The 16,614-nt window shown below is 43.7% G+C and overlaps 1 protein-coding gene across 1 annotated transcript in view; it reads left to right on the top strand.

Annotated features, from left to right (window-relative positions):
* LOC134603314 (arylsulfatase A-like) overlaps positions 1 to 14,450 on the top strand; it is a 56,153-nt gene extending 41,703 nt beyond the window's left edge. The window contains exons 7-8 of the mRNA XM_063449169.1: positions 10,685 to 10,787; positions 13,048 to 14,450. Coding sequence (XP_063305239.1) covers positions 10,685 to 10,787; positions 13,048 to 13,352 — 408 coding nt within the window. The 3' untranslated portion in view covers positions 13,353 to 14,450. The remainder of the gene's footprint in view (positions 1 to 10,684; positions 10,788 to 13,047) is intronic.
* The last annotated feature ends 2,164 nt before the right edge of the window (positions 14,451 to 16,614 follow it).

Raw genomic sequence — 16,614 nt, 5'->3', positions numbered from 1 at the left:
TTTGGCACTGTAGATATTTGTTGATCATAATTTCGATACTGTCCATCACAAGAGGGGTTGGGCTTCGAGTGCCAGGGAAACCCATGTTTTTTTGACAAATTACATAAAAACATTTTCACATAAACTGGAAAGACTGTGCCCATAATCTATTTGCACCACGTCCAATAAATAATCTGTAATGGGTATGAGTTAAAGCAGTGGTAGGTTAGCTTTGGCACTCTAAATGTTGTGGACTACATCTCCCATAATTCCATTCCAGCCATTATGCTGGCCAAGCATCAGGGAATATGTAATCCACAACATCTGGTTTAGCGTATATTTTCAAGAGTCTTGCCTTTGAATGGTCTAATAACCATGGCGACCGGCATTTTATTTTAATAGTGCATGCCTTCTCTTTCCAATAACTCCACAGATGACAAATATCTGTTTTTTCTTGTTGACCTTCATTGAACCTTTTTACTATTCAGATTTTTTCTAAATCAGGTGATAAGTGTATACTGCATTTATCTATAGGGAGTGTTCTGTATAATATTGTTTACGGCAACGCAGCACTGTAAGATTACAATAGTGCTTTATTACTTTCCCCAAAGCAAGTAATATAATATATATATATATACAGGGTTATTGGCTAAAGAGTGTCTTCGAAACTGAAGATCTACAAATCAGGTATGTTTCCCATCAGTTCACACTTTAATGAATAACTCTGAATTAATAGAATGCTTAGACAATATGTTTATTCCATAAGCTCATTTTAAATTCCAATCTACACCTTATACCAGGGGTAGGCAGCCTTTGGCATTACCGACTTTGTGGATTTGGTCTCCCCTGATGGTTTGCCAGCATGATGTTTGTAAAAGTATTATGGGAGATGTTGTCTACAACATTTGGAGTGCTGAAGGTTGCCTACCAGTACCTTAAGAGAAAACCATACAGAGAGTTGTATATTTTAGGCCAAATTTTCAGCAGCAAACATTCGTCCTAACCTGTTTTTTTACAACATTTATAGTTTTACAAACTTAGTAGATGAATTTCTAAATTGATCTAAGTTTGTCAGTGAATAATCCCCAAATTGGGTCAAATAGATTGAGTTATTTCCGAAACATTGCCGTAAGTAGACACAAAAAAAAACCCAAGAGGCATGTAGACTGTATAACTCCTTAAATAGGATCTGTCACTTTTTTTGTTATTGTATTGATATGACATATTTTTTTAAATAATTAATATTTGTATATAAGGAAAGTAGAGACTACTTATCCTTATGTATAACCTGCAGGTTGACAGAAGTTGACAAATGGTGGAGCTTTAGTCTAGTTTCACGTTCTTTGTCAACGTTTGTCATTGGTTGTCAAGTCCTTACTCCGCTCCTTCCAGTTATGCATCACTTCTGGCAGCATTACCTCATAGAGTGTATGTTCAGATACTTGATGTACTGGGCATGCACTTAACATCACTTGCACGCCCTTGGCGGGTGTTTCCAACAGCTGCCATCTTGGAAACTCCAAGATGGCAACACCAAGGAATAAGACTCAGCAGGCCAGCACAATGGAAGAAATGGTAAGTAGCACAGGTCCTAGGGACACTAAATATTATAGAGTGTCCAAGAGGGCTTAAGACAGGGATACATAGGCTGGGGGACAAGGAGAGCGTTTAATGGCAGTTGCTTTAATAACCAGGTATGAACCAGATTGTCTCTTGTCTTCCTTCATCCCATACAAGGAAGGTGAGGAGTTATTAACAGTTTAAATATTCCTGGAAACATGAGGACAGTTTCTCTGTCATATCACTCGTATTCACATCACCCATGTGGTATGTCAGAAAGGTCTATATACAAATTATGCAAGGTGTCCCTTGGACCTATTATTGACCTCTGGGTCTTGGCCGAATAGCCTCCTTATTCATTAAACCATTGTGTAGCATGTGTGAATGCTAATATTGCAAATTGAGAACCTCACACAAGTTTATACTGGCTCCCTCGCCTGCAGCACATTAAGTGTGGTTTCATCTTCCTTCAAAATATGTGGTGAGAGAAATGCATGAAAATAATTACTGGCTCCATGCAAATTATTATCAGCTTCTGGAACCCCCTACCACACATTGTATTGCATTGAAATGCTTATATCTGTCCAGAAATTATAACTCTGAGGGTAATTGTGATGCAGTTTGATGCTATTTTCTGAATTACTTCTTTCGTGAAGAAGACACCACAACGGCTTTTGCTCTTCCTGGCCCATCTCCAAATCTACACCAGTCTCTAATAAATATGGAAATGTATTTTCTATCCAACCAGTTTGACTATGCAGCAGCCAAATCCTTTCCAAGCATATTTCTGTAGGTTTTAATGCATTTTTTCTCACATAATAATTGCATTTATTTTATTTTTCATACTACTGCTCCAGCTGATAGGTTGGTGATTTACAAATAACATGACTACGAATCCGAGAGATTCATGGTGTCAACCCTTACACTGGTTCGGTTTGACAATGCTGCCCTCTTGTGGCTTCTCTAAAGCCTTTCATTATGCTTTTTCCATAGAGAAAGTCATTTAATCACCTGCTTTTTTTTTCTCTTACATTATATATTAAAGTGCAGCTCTCATCGTAGCACAAATCAGTATTAAAATAAAGTAAATCAAATGTCATCACTACATTGTAATAGCAGAATTGTACACATGTTCACATCTGTCAATTATTTGTGTGTGAGTGGCAGTTCTCTTGCTCTCATTCATAGCAACTACAGTGCTGTATTTGCTGCTATTACTTCTCTAGCAAGTGGATATTGCACTTGCTAGAGGAGAATTAGAACAGAGTAACAGAGGTCACATCTTTTCTGACACCCATGCACCCAGGGGCGGACTGACAGGTCGGGCAGATCGGTCATGGTCCGAGGCAGTCAGGGGCCCGGCAGCACAGCCATGCTCTGGCTGGGGAGATCAGAGATCTCTTCAGCCAGAACAACATGATTTCTCCTTTATTCCAGTGATATGCTGCAGGACCCCTGCAGCATATCACTCTGTAGTTAACCCCCTCCCCCCCTCACCCGTTTCTCCTTTCTCAGGGAGACCTGGCAGTGAGTATTCAGTTCTTGCTGCCAGGTCTCCAGCCGTGCGGTGCTGTGTGTGAGGAGGAAGAGGCGGGGCCAGGAAGTGACATCAAGTCCTGCCCTGCCTGAAGAGCAGCCGGAAGATATGGAGCTGCAGCAGCCTGGCAGACAGCACAGGTAAGCTTCAAATAATTTTAATTCAGCTCAGCACCCACCTCAGCCCCAGTACCCACCTCTGATCCCACTGTACCCACCTCAGCCCCAGTACCCACCTCTGATCACACTGTAGCCCCCCTGTACATACCTCAGCCTCACTGTACCCACATCAGTGCCCAGTACCCATCTGTACTCCCACCTTAGCCCCCCTGTACCCTCCTCAGCCCCCCTGTAACCACCTCAGCCTCCAGTACCCACCACTGCTCCCACCTAAGCCCCCCTGTACCCACCTCAGCCACCTGTACCCACCTCTGCTCCCACCTCAGCCCCCCTGTACCCACCTCAGCCCCCAGTACCCACCTGTGCTCCCACCTCAACCCCCCAGTACCCACATCAGCCCCCCTTTACCCACCTCAGCCCCCAGTACCCACCTCTGCTCCCACCTCAGCCCCCCTGTACCCACCTCAGCCCCCAGTACCCACCTGTGCTCCCACCTCAACCCCCCAGTACCCACATCAGCCCCCCTTTACCCACCTCAGCCCCCAGTACCCACCTCTGCTCCCACCTCAGCCCCCCTGTACCCACCTCAGCCCCCAGTACCCACCTGTGCTCCCACCTCAACCCCCCAGTACCCACATCAGCCCCCCTTTACCCACCTCAGCCCCCAGTACCCACCTCTGATCACACTGTAGCCCCCCTGTACATACCTCAGCCTCACTGTACCCACCTCAGTGCCCAGTACCCATCTGTACTCCCACCTTAGCCCCCCTGTACCCTCCTCAGCCCCCCTGTAACCACCTCTGCTCCCACCTCAGCCCCCCTGTACCCACCTCAGCCACCTGTACCCACCTCTGCTCCCACCTCAGCCCCCCTGTACCCACCTCAGCCCCCAGTACCCACCTGTGCTCCCACCTCAACCCCCCAGTACCCACATCAGCCCCCCTTTACCCACCTCAGCCCCCAGTACCCACCTCTGCTCCCACCTCAGCCCCCCTGAACCCACCTCAGCCCCCCTGAACCCACCTCAGCCCCCAGTACCCACCTGTGCTCCCACCTCAACCCCCCAGTACCCACATCAGCCCCCCTTTACCCACCTCAGCCCCCAGTACCCACCTCTGCTCCCACCTCAGCCCCCCTGTACCCACCTCAGCCCCCAGTATCCACCTCTGCTCCCACCTCAGCCCCCCTGAACCCACCTCAGCCCCCAGTACCCACCTCTGCTCCCACCTCAGCCCCCCTGTACCCACCTGTGCTCCCACCTCAGCCCCCCTGTAACCACCTCAGCCCCCAGTACCTACATCAGCCCCCCTTTGCCCACCTCAGCCCCCAGTACCCACCTCTTCTCCCACCTCAGCCCCCCTGTGCTCCCACCTCAGCCCCCAGTACCCACATCAGCCCCCATGTACCCACCACTGTACCCACCTGTGCTCCCACCTCAGCCCCCCTGTTACCACCTCAGCCCCCCTGTACCCACCTCTGCTCCCACCTCAGCCCCCTGTACCCACCTCAGCCCCCCTGTACCCAGCTCAGCCCCCAATACCCACCTCTGCTCCCACCTCAGCCCCCAGTACCCACATCAACCCCCCTGTGCCCATCTCTGCCCCCAGTACCCACCTCTGCTCCCACCTCAGGTATGTGTGGCTCGCACGCAGCCATTCTGTGTGCTGGGCAGCCTACACATAATATATGTATAAAAGCGGCAGAAAGAAGGGGGAGAAGAGTAGCAGGGGGCCAGAAAACCAGGAGGGCGGGCCCTTGATCACCCACTGCCCGAGGGCCCTGTGAGGTGTCAGTCCGCCCCTGCATGCACCAGTGGTAAAATCAGGGTATCCATTGGGGATGAATGCCTTGCTTGGGGAAATGTGATCAAACAGGGCCAATTGCATTATATGAGGATGAGGCACCAGTCAGCTTAAGCAAAACAATATATAGTACATCACTATCTTGCCTAAGCAGGTGTCATCAGGGGCGGGCTGGGCCGGGGGGCAGGGAGGCAATTGCCCCCCAGGCCGCCCGAAATTATTTTAGGACCGGCCGCGGCGGGCCGGCCCTTTAAATGCTGCAGCCGCCGAGCGCTCTGTAAAGAGCGCTCGGCGGCTGCAGCTGCTTTTCCCTCCCCTCCCCTGTAGGTGGCCGAGCTGCACTCCGGTCCGCGGTCCCGGCCGGAGTGATAGGAAGGTGCACACTGAGTGTGCACTTCCTGTCAGTCCGGCCGGGTACAGGAAACAGAAACTCCTGTTCCGCGCGGAACAGGAGTTTCTGTTTCCTGTACCCGGCCGGACTGACAGGAAGGTGCACACTGAGCACTTTCCTATCACTCCGGCCGGGACCGCGGACCAGAGTGCAGCTCGGCCACCTACAGGGGAGGGGGTAAAAAGAGGGGAGGGGGGAGAGTAAAAAGAGGGGAGGGGGGGGGAGAGTAAAAAGAGGGGAGGGGGGGAGAGTAAGAAGAGGGGAGGGGGGGAGAGTAAGAAGAGGGGAGGGGGGGGAGAGTAAGAAGAGGGGAGGGGGGGAGAGTAAAAAGAGGGGAGGGGGGAGAGGAAGAAGAGGGGAGGGGGGAGAGTAAGAAGAGGGGAGGGGGGGAGAGTAAAAGAGGGGTGGGGGGGGGGAGAGTAAGAAGAGGGGAGGGGGGAGAGTAAGAAGGAGGGGAGATAAGAAGGGGGGAGTAAGAACAAGAGTGGGGAGTAATTAGAAGAAGGGGGTAAGAAGAAGAGGGGGGTAAGAAGAAGAAGGGGGAGTAAGAAGAAGAAGGGGGAGTAAGAAGAAGAGGGGGGAGTAAGAAGAAGAGGGGGGAGTAAGAAGAAGAAGAAGGGGGTAAGAAGAAGAATGGGGTGGTAAGAAGAAGAAGGAGGGGGTAAGAAGAAGAGGGGGTAAGAAGAAGTAGGAGGGTTAAGAAGAAGGGGGAAGTAATAAGAAGAAGGGGGTAAGAAGAACAAGGGGGAGTAAGAAGAACACAGGGAGGAGGGGGGGTAAGCAGAACACAGGGGGGGTGAGAACACACAGAGGGAGGAGTGAGAAGAACACAGGGAGGGTGGAGGGGGGATGAGAAGAGCACAGGGAGGGTGGGCGAGTGTGAGAAGAGACCGCTAGGGGAGGGTGGGGGAGAGGAGAGACCACTAAGGGGCAGGGGAGAGCTCTAAGGGACAGAAGGGACAGCTCTATAGGACAGGGGGCAAGACAGGGAGCTCTTTAACACTACGCGCACACACGCACACACAATGCATCCCTATACATACACAGAAACACACAATGCACCCCTATACATACACAGAAACACACAATGCATCCCTATACATACACAGAAACAGAACATGCTTCCCTTACACACAGAGAAACACACAATGCATCCATTACACACACACACAATGCAACCCTTACACACAAAGACAATGCATCATTTGCACACATACACAGAAACATACAATGCAAACCCTTACACACACATGCAAACAAATGTTTTTCTTACATACACACAGAAACACAATGCATCTCTTACACTCAATGCACACACATACAGACACACACCTTGCATCCCTTATGCATACAAACACAGATTCACACAATGCATCCCTCACACACAACCAGAAACACATAATACATCCCTTATACACAAATACACACTGCTTCCACTACACACAAACACACTGCATCACCTGCACAAACTGGTATCCCTATACACTACATACCATAAGCACACATATTAAATAACACATAACACATCCCCTACACACTCCACTCCCTGTGGGCGAGCTCATGGGTGGGTGGAACATATGAGTGGACCTTATGGGCATACTAACCGTCAGGCCCTGGGGCCCAGACCTTGAGCTGTGTAAGAGGCCACCAAAAATGGAGCTGCTTCCAATTCTCCCAGAACATTGAATTTTGTGACCACAGTTGCAAACAGCCTCCAGGGGTCCTGTTCTACACCAGACCAGTGGAGCCAAACTGCAGCCCATCATCATCCTCATCTAATTGTAAGTAGGCAATCTAGTATATTATTAGTGACACTAATCTATAATTTACCTCACATTAAAGGGACACTATAGCTTAATGAAGTGGTTGTGGTGTCTATAGCTGGTCCCTGCAGGCTTTTTAATGTAAACACACACTGTGTGCAGCACTGGCGTTAGTTCATATGGCAGATCATATGGGTGGGGCATTGTGATGTCACATGGGGGGGCGGCAAATTTATATTTTGTCTAGGGCGGCAAAAATCCTTGCACCGGCTCTGATCCTGGGCAGGTGCACCAGTCTACTGGTGACCCACAGGAGGGGAGTGCACTGATTGCACTGCACTCTCCTCCTGCCCAGACCCGTCTTGACCGTAGTGCAAGTGCCCTCTGCCCCTAATTTACAGTGGCTCACACTCACAACAAGCAGTGCCTGGAGCCCTTTGCAGAGACGGAAACAAAGAGGTTCTGCGGCAGCTGGCCGTCCTGCAAGCATTACATTAAACAGCTGTTCCCCATGCAGCCACAGGTGGCGTTGTGCTGGGAGACTGTGATTACTCTTCACTTCCTCCCAGCCTACAGAGCAGCGCATGGGGGAGAGAGGAGGAGGCATGATTTAATCTTGAATAAATCCTCTAAGCAAACCTTTATAAATTTGGGGGGATCAGCTCTGTTTCCACAGTTTATTGGTGTTTACTCTCATCTCTGTATTAATATTGAGGGATGTCTAAGTAGTAACATCAGTGTGTGTCAGCAGGGCCAGCCGTTAGGGTGGGCAAGCTGTGCGGTCACGCAGGGTGCCATGACAACAGAGGCGCCCGGCGGCCAACACAGCTCACAAGTTGGGTACACCAGCATATTTAATTTAAACGATTCGCTGGTGGTCCACTGGTGCGCACCAGCAGTAGGTGCAGTCAGATCAAATCCTCTCCCTCGTGGTTCCGGCGCTCAGTTAGTGAGTCAGAGCACAGGCTCAGAGATTCTCAGCCTGTGCTCTGACAACATTGAAAGTCAGAGCCGTGAAGGAGCGAGTATGGCAAAGAGCTACTGATTAGCATAACATCAATATCCGTTATAAAACCAGAAAAAGGTGGGCATGGATGGTGAACTGATTTGGTGGCGCAATGGGCCACTTGACTGGTTTTGCCCCCCAGGCCTAAGGCTGCCAGCCCTCCCCTGGGTGTCATTTCTTAAAGGTTGACTTTAAAAGTGTCCACTTTATCAGGATTCTGCAATTTCACAGTACCTTCCTGTAAATAGTAATCAAATTCGCACATACGGCTCCTTTATTTTTTTAGTTTTTATTATGCTACTCTGATGGTTGCTACAGAGAACAGCATCTCAGTGAATATTTCAGACCTTAAAAGATAAGAGGCAGCCATTGTTACAACCATGACAGTTTTTGTCAAGCAGATCCCCCCCAAGTCTGCTACTTGGCTATTGTAGCTGCAGCAACAGAGGTGCATGTGGCAACTTTAAAGGCTTAACTATCTTAGCCATGCCATTGTGAAAGGTCATTGAGAGTGAAATTTAATAAATCATGTCAATTGGAGTGTAAAGGTCTCTGCGAATTTCAGAATGGGCAGGTAAAACCTTTTAGAAGAGGCAATGACAATGGTAAGACTCACCAGGGAAATTAGCAGGCTGTCCATAATGTAGGTGGGCCTGCCTAAAAAGAGGGGACGTCAGGGTGTCTGTGCTCTGAGCATGGCCAGTAGCCATAGCATGGCCAATGCACCGTGAGCATTGTCTAATGATGCACTCATACATATTAGAGATATTTCAATGGCGTCTCCATATTTGGAACACCAAGAAACAATCGGCGGACTGGGGGACAGAAGCTCCCATCTTGGGAGGGTCTATCTGAGATATAGTTGCATTCAAGATGAATTGTACCCTGGTGCTGGACACTCCCTACACAAATACAAATACACCTTTTTAGTGCATTATGAGGATAATGCAACAGAAGAAATAAAAACAAAATAAATGAAAAGATAAATAATAAACTTTTGATATTCCATGTTTGTTGCAGATTCTCAGTTTCTGTAGTTTCCGCAGTGATATTGTCAGACACAAAGAAACATGAGACAGCTAAATTGCCTTTGTACGCCTTAAAGAAACACTTCAGTGCTGTTAACAAATATATTTATTTATAATGCTATAGTGTTGGGAAGTATCCTGGCCACCATTCCATCCAGTGCCTGCAAATAAAAAGATTAACTTACCTGCAAGATGGTCCCATGACACAGCTCTCTCACTACTGGTGGTTCTCTGGGCAAAAGACTCCTTTTCATAGAGAAGCATTGGGAGGCTAGACATATGTGTCGCAATCGATGTGCTACAAAACATCTCTTTCAGAAGCAGAGACTTCTACTTAGCATTGGGGCACGAAGTGATCAGGAAGGGCAGCCTCCCAGCTGTCTGATTGCGTTTTGATTTCTCTTGAAATTGGCACTTTTATGAAGTGACATCGAGGGCATATACAACGCCTGTAGCAATTCAGAAAGCTGCAGTGCTATAAGGGTTTTTACAGGAACTCAATTCTGAAAAAGTCTATATAATCGCACAGACCGCAAGGTTCAGCAACAACCCTGATTGGTAAGAATCTTTCTGGATCTCTCAGTGTACTAACTTAACAAAGTATCCTTTTTGAATCGGCAGAGAAGCAGTGCATTTGTTTTTTTTTTTGTTGTTTTTTTTTTTTATATAATCACACAACCTGATCCATTATCTACTGCTTGCTGAAGAATGGAATGGAATTCATTTGTGAATGAATTGAGTAAACGAAAGCTACCAAGCTTCTAAATTATATTATATACAGTATTTTGTTTGTGAATAAGAAGCAGCCATTCAGTCGGTGCATGAGTGTGAAACACTGTAACATAGGACACTATGAGAGGAATGCACTTTTAAAAAGAATGAGATTGGAAGAGGTCTACAAGAAGTTATATTTTTTATGTTGCCTTCTTCATATCGGGTCTAGTGTTCTGGTTCAAGAGGCATTTGCGGTTTCTACAAAAACATGTATATAATGCGTAAAACAATTAATATGAATTATTTTGACGATGCTCTTTCAGGTAAAATCTTGCAACTCAAGGTTTTTAACTTCATTTAACTCATGAAAGAGATACTAGTCCCTATTTTAATCTTTAGAAGAACATTTTATTTAGATGTTGGGCATCATACATGCAGTTTTTCAATGTGATACATGTTTTATGTGCTCTTTTTTACCATTTGTTTCAATTTATTACTGTAAGATTACTTTTCCTAGCCATTACAACCAAGTTTAATTAAGTTTGGTTTAGTATTTGGAAGGAACATTTTTTATATGTCTGGTTCTCAGTAAGGTGTATTTTTTCTTCTATGTTTAAATGTATGAGTGGTCCACGGCAAAAAAAAAAAAAAAAAGGTAAATGTGTTCCTGAACTATTCACGTGGATCAATACAAGCTAATATTCCTTTTTATTTGAGAGGAATTGTAATAACAAAACATACATTCAAACAATGAGAGGATATTATATCTATATTCTATTCCACAGAGTCCACGAAATACAATTCATTACTATCCTCCATCCATCGACCCCAAGACAGGGATCTTTGCATTAAGAGTTGGAAAATATAAGGCCCACTTCTATACACAAGGTGAGTATATATTATTGACATATACTTTATATAGTAATGTACATTATGCATTCTTGCATTCTTGTGTCTTGGCAAATTCTGCGACCGTGCCCCTCATCACAGATCTGCTTTTGCCCTGTAGGAAGAATGAGAAGCACAGTTATTGTTAGGGTAATGCTTAGGGAGAGCTTAGGGGTGGCAAAAAAAAAAGATATTTAGGGTTAGGGCTAATTGTACACTGACAATTACGGATTGAGTTCAAACACCAAGATTCATGATTTAGGATTTACATTTAGGGGTAGAGTTAGCTGAATACTGATACAATGATTAGAAAATGATATGTGGTTAGACTTATATTTACCTTCACCCTAAATATTCCACAGTTTCCACTGTTTATTTACTTACCCTTACTCTAACCATCCTTCTTCAAACCCTAACTAGGCTTCTGACTGGTCGCATTGCAGGCAGTCTAATAGAATATCAAGTTAAATGTTGGAACACTGTCAGGATATTTATATCGGCAGTCATTTTGTGCTAAGAAAGAAATTAAAAGTGTATATTGCCTGAGTCACTCAGAACAGAGCGGACTCTATTTTGGGATCTTTAGGCTAACAAAGACACATAATTTCTCTTGCTTCCTGTAACACTAAACACTAGCCTGAGCTCAGGAGTGCATTATATAAACAAGCCAAGTGATAAGCAATGAAGCAGGGGGATGGAATGCTCTGTTTAAATGTTAATAGAATATAAATCATTTTAAACACAGACATTAGTGACAGAGAAGATTAAGTAATTAATTTTACTTTCTACAATTTACAAGGTCCTATTGTAAGCAAGGGGTAAAATTGAGTTCAGACATGTCAATTCTAGAAATTACGATCAAAGTCGTTGCCACAAAGACTGAGGCAAACGCTTTGAACTAACAGTAAATTTAAGTTATGGTAGTCCTTTTAGATAAGCCAAATGACGTCAAAATCGTCATCAGGAAAAGGTAACTCTTTCCTGGATAGGAAGGTTTAGTGAGGCGAGACTGCCCTCTATGGACCAAATACCTAAATTGCAATCTGCAGGTTGACCACACCTTCAGTATCCTATTGGTTATACCAACTGATGACGTACAGAGAATCTGGCACTTTAAAAGTTAGGACAAAGGGAAGAGAGAAGAGTTGGAGTTGGGCTTTCAGATTCGGACATGCAGAGAGATCCATGACAGATATTCACTCTGGGACTAACACTCAAACTCTCTTGGACCCAACTCAAGAAACGCTCCTTGACACTTACTTTTTACTATTACTTACATACCTCCATACAACCAATCATACACGCATTCAAGTTCCTGGGACTACCTACTCATCTGATGAGAATATCTACTTAATTGGTAATTATGCTGGTTTTATTTAATCTAAATTAATTAAAAATCTAATAGCATGATATATGACTGGATAAATCACGGTCAGATTTCTATATTGAGAAATCTTAGTTAACTAAAGAATATATAGTTATAAACATTCCATTCTGCAGGTGGAATTAAGAATAATTATATATTAGTGTGATTTTATCACGTGTTAGCATACCGCTGTTTTTATCCAGATGTATTGATTTGCTCTAAAATAAGATAAGATATATTTTTAGGCAAATTAAAATTCGGTTTATAGAATCTGGTAGATTATTCTTATTCGATGGTTCCAGGAAATGATTAATGAGCTGGTTTGAATGTTATTTTAATTGAAAATTACATGAGAATAGGATATTTTATGCCTAGGAGGATCTAGCCAGCATTGAAAGGGTTACTCAGTCTATTTAACTGTTAGCCAATGTTTTACGACTTTTTTTCGCTGGAAGTTTAGCTTTCTGTCTGTGAAGTACCCTCATAAATCTAAAGTCTTGACAGTTGATGCTGTTAGCCATTGGAACGTGTATAGCCATTCCACTGTATTGCATACTCATGTTATACTAAATATTCACTGATTATTATTATCATGCATGCTGCCTAATATTATTATTATTTTATTTGTCACAATAAATTATATCTATTTTTATACCAAATTGTGATTTTATTTGTATGGAATACATTTCACTTACATGATAACGATCTCTAAGATCTAAGAGAATTGAAATAGTGGGCAATTCTCGACTGTTTAATATTATCATCCCATAAATATCCCCACAACACTGACATCTATAGCATAACAGGCAAGGTCCAAACATGACTGTCATTGATAAGTCCACAGGGAATCATATGTTAACTTTTAATGCATGTTTCTATGTAATCCTTCCAAAGGAGCTTTCCACAGTGAGACAACTCCAGATCCAGACTGTCGCATTACTGCCCTACTGACTGCCCATGACCCACCATTGCTATTTGACTTGCATCTGGACCCTGCTGAGAATTACAACTTGCTAAACAGAGGCATCCCCACAGATTTGGCACCAGTGCTTCATGAGATTTTACAAACGCGTGACCAATTTGAAAGTTCCATGGAGTATGGAGAGAGTCAGATTAACTTGGGTACTGACACTTCACTTAGACCATGCTGTAATCCAGAATGTACTCCCAAACCCAGCTGCTGCCAGTGTAAGAATTAGAGGTCCCTAATACTCGAGTGGACCAACAACACGAATGATGTGTGTTGGCATTTAAAGACCACTTGTCATGCCTTCTAAGTTTCTGAAAAACAATTACAGCTGTAATCACAGGAAGTTGCTGTTTTTCTATTAGAGATTTGAATAATTATTGATTTTATTGATATCTGACCATCTTTACCCCATGTTCTGAACAGTACTAATTAATTTAATATTGAAATTAAACTTCTTCTGATTATCTTCTGTGGATCACGATCTAGTAAGTCAGATTTGTGCAGTTGTAGATGCTTGCCTTTGGATTTTTGAAGCCTGATTACACACCTGGACATTCTGTAAGTGTCATGAAATACCACCACCCCATCAACAAGTGCTTCTGGTCTCTTAAAGGTCTCTCTTAAAAATGACCAACTACAGAAGGCCAGGCTCCATTCTATTTGGCATGTAGATACAGTGGAACTCTCATCCATTTTATAAAGACTCGAATAGAACCTATTCTTCCTTCCAACACCTACTCCTTAAATCTTCCCCTACATTTTCACATTGTTTCTCTTCTACCCAGCCCATGTCAAAGGGAACTTTATATATAATGACTTTGGTAACAGTGCTCACTCGTTAAGCGTTCCCCAGTTTTAATTCATATGATTCATCTACATTTATACATGAATACAAATATAGATACAAATATTTTCACTGTAAATTATTAGTAACATTATTTCTGTTTATATAATGCATTGTTAGACATTTGATCTGCTGAAATACTGTAACGGGATCTCAGCTAGGCCCAAAAATTACTAGGCCTAAAATCTCCACGTGGCATATGCAAGTACAAGTATCTGTTAGGTAGTAACACGTAGCTAAGATACGGTCATCAATGTAATGCGCATGTGCAAGAACTGACACCACATTCCATTCTCTCCAAGTCTCATATTGCCTGTCCATATAAGGTAATCCTGTGTATCCTGTTTGCTGATTGGTGTAAGGGTACATATAGGGGATGTATAGTCTATAAAAAGCCTGTATTTCAAGACTCCAGAGTTCAGACGTTGGACAAGAGTCAGTCTGAGACCCGGTTGGTTAAAATAAACATCTTTGCTTCCTGAATTGACCTGCGTTCGGATTCTCTGTGTGTGGTTTCTTGAGTGTTCTCCCGCCACAACACCATACTATAAAATTGAAAATAAAAAATATGATAGAGTTTTTTTTCCCTGTATCTCTGTACTTTAGAAGTGGAAAATCAAAGAAGTATTTACAGATTTTTGAAGGACTGTTTACTGAACGGTTTTGCTGGTTTCATGGCTGATGATCAAGTTTTGAAATCATTGATCTCAGCTGGAGTTATTCATTAATCACTGTACAAAATTGACAAGGAAAGTTAAATTTTGCAGTTCCCTTGGCAATCCTATGTAACTCCCAGTTTATTGATTCCCTGCAATTTGATGTATTTAGATCTAAGTGGACTAAGACAAGAATAACATTTTTTGTGAGAGAAAGATTTGAAAGCTGTGACCACTGCTTCCATCACCTTTTGTTTGTCCATAAAAAGAATTATACTTGTTTCTGCAAGTTATGTTTTGCCCCTTACTAAATAGCGACAGATAGAGAAAGCTAACTGGCAATCAAGCATGTAAAAACATACTTCATTATGTATTCCTAACATATTTTATATTGTATTTCTAACTGAATAGGTTCCCCCATCACGGTTTAGTGATTAAAGGGTTAAAACCAGGGCTCGATTCCTGCAGGAACGTGTGGGAACGGCATTCCTGCACTTTTTCCACAGCAGGAACGCCGTTCCCGTTAGTGCTCCTGCAGGACTTGTTTGCACTCAAGGTAATTCACATACGTGGCCGTCTCCTGCAGGCCCATTTATGTACTGTATTGTGCTATCCCCGTGCGAGGTGGGTGTAAAAAAAAGGACTGTTCACAGATAATTCAGGACAGCTGGCATGTTTGTTCCTGCAGTATTAAGACAGTGTGTACAAAGATAAAGGATTTACTGACATAATAACCTATGCAAGTAAAAGAATACTCACAGTATTGGAGTGTCCCTTTAATTTCATAAGCATTTTCTTTCCAGCAAGGTCTTCCCTGACAATATCGATTAGCTGCAAGCTTTCCCTTGTATTAATTAATTAGGTCTATTTAAAGTGCTTTCTGTATTTGATGGATTATTGAGTTAATCCCTATTAATCCAGCCTGCTGTAAATGTGGGTTTCTCTCTGCTCTGCGGATTTTACATTGGAAATCGCTGTACCACACAGGAATGTTTATCTATATACCGTAATCCTTAAAAAAACTGTTTCTTCTATAGCAAGCTTAATTACAAAAACTATATTTATTGTATTTAATTTTGCATTCATTTTATTTTAACTACATGGTTTTGTGCTGTGGAATGGTTGCTATTAGCAGTATATAGCAATAATATATAGCCATACACTCTAGCTCAGGGGTAGGCAACCTTTTAGTAGTACTGCACCAAAACAAGATTCTGAAGTCCCTTTGTGCGCCGATTCTATTTTGTAAAAAATTTTTTAACTGAGGTGTCTATATTGACGTATTCTGCTTGTGTTATTTAGAATGCTGCAGTTGCGTTGTACCATTGTATTTGTCAGTGTGTGGGCTGTTATATTACACAGTGTAAGTTCATGAGAAATTTGTGGTATTGTGTATGATACTTATGGATGTGAGCTTTGTACGGGGGCTGCTTGTGTGTGGTCAATATGTCACATTATGTGTTTGACTGCTTGTGGTATTGCATGTGTGGGGCTGCTTGTAGGGTTGTTTGAGTGTATGTGGACGTCAGTGGTGTTGAGGTTGTGGAGACTGTGAATGTGTTTTTGTGGGGGCTGTTTGTATTATTTGTATGAGGAGGAGGTTTCTTCTGCAGCTCTGTGTATATCTTACAGTGTGGGTGGATTCCCTGTGGTCCAGTAGAGACAAGGCTGGCCAGGTACAGGTCAAAGGCAGGAGCTTCGATAGCTGCTGTGGGATACTCTACTTCAGTGTGGATTCCCGTTCACAAGTGCTGTGATATAGTTCCTCTAAGTGCTGCAATACGTAAACTGAGGATTGACCCTCCCCACCTGCAATCACCGATCTGTTTGCACTAGCAGATATTTGAAGTCCCACTAGGACTCCTGATAGGCCAAAGCCTGTTTGGCTCTTGCAGCTTTAAGTGCCGTACAAAGACGCCTCAAGTTTCATGCATGGCACATGTGCCGTAGGTTGCTGACCCCTGCTCAAGATGCTTTTGATCTAGAATGCA

This window comes from Pelobates fuscus, chromosome 3 (genome assembly GCF_036172605.1).
Source record: "Pelobates fuscus isolate aPelFus1 chromosome 3, aPelFus1.pri, whole genome shotgun sequence".
Taxonomy (NCBI): Eukaryota; Metazoa; Chordata; class Amphibia; order Anura; family Pelobatidae; genus Pelobates; species Pelobates fuscus.
Note: the sequence above shows the minus strand (reverse complement) of the source record. Positions and strands in the feature narration are given on the sequence as shown.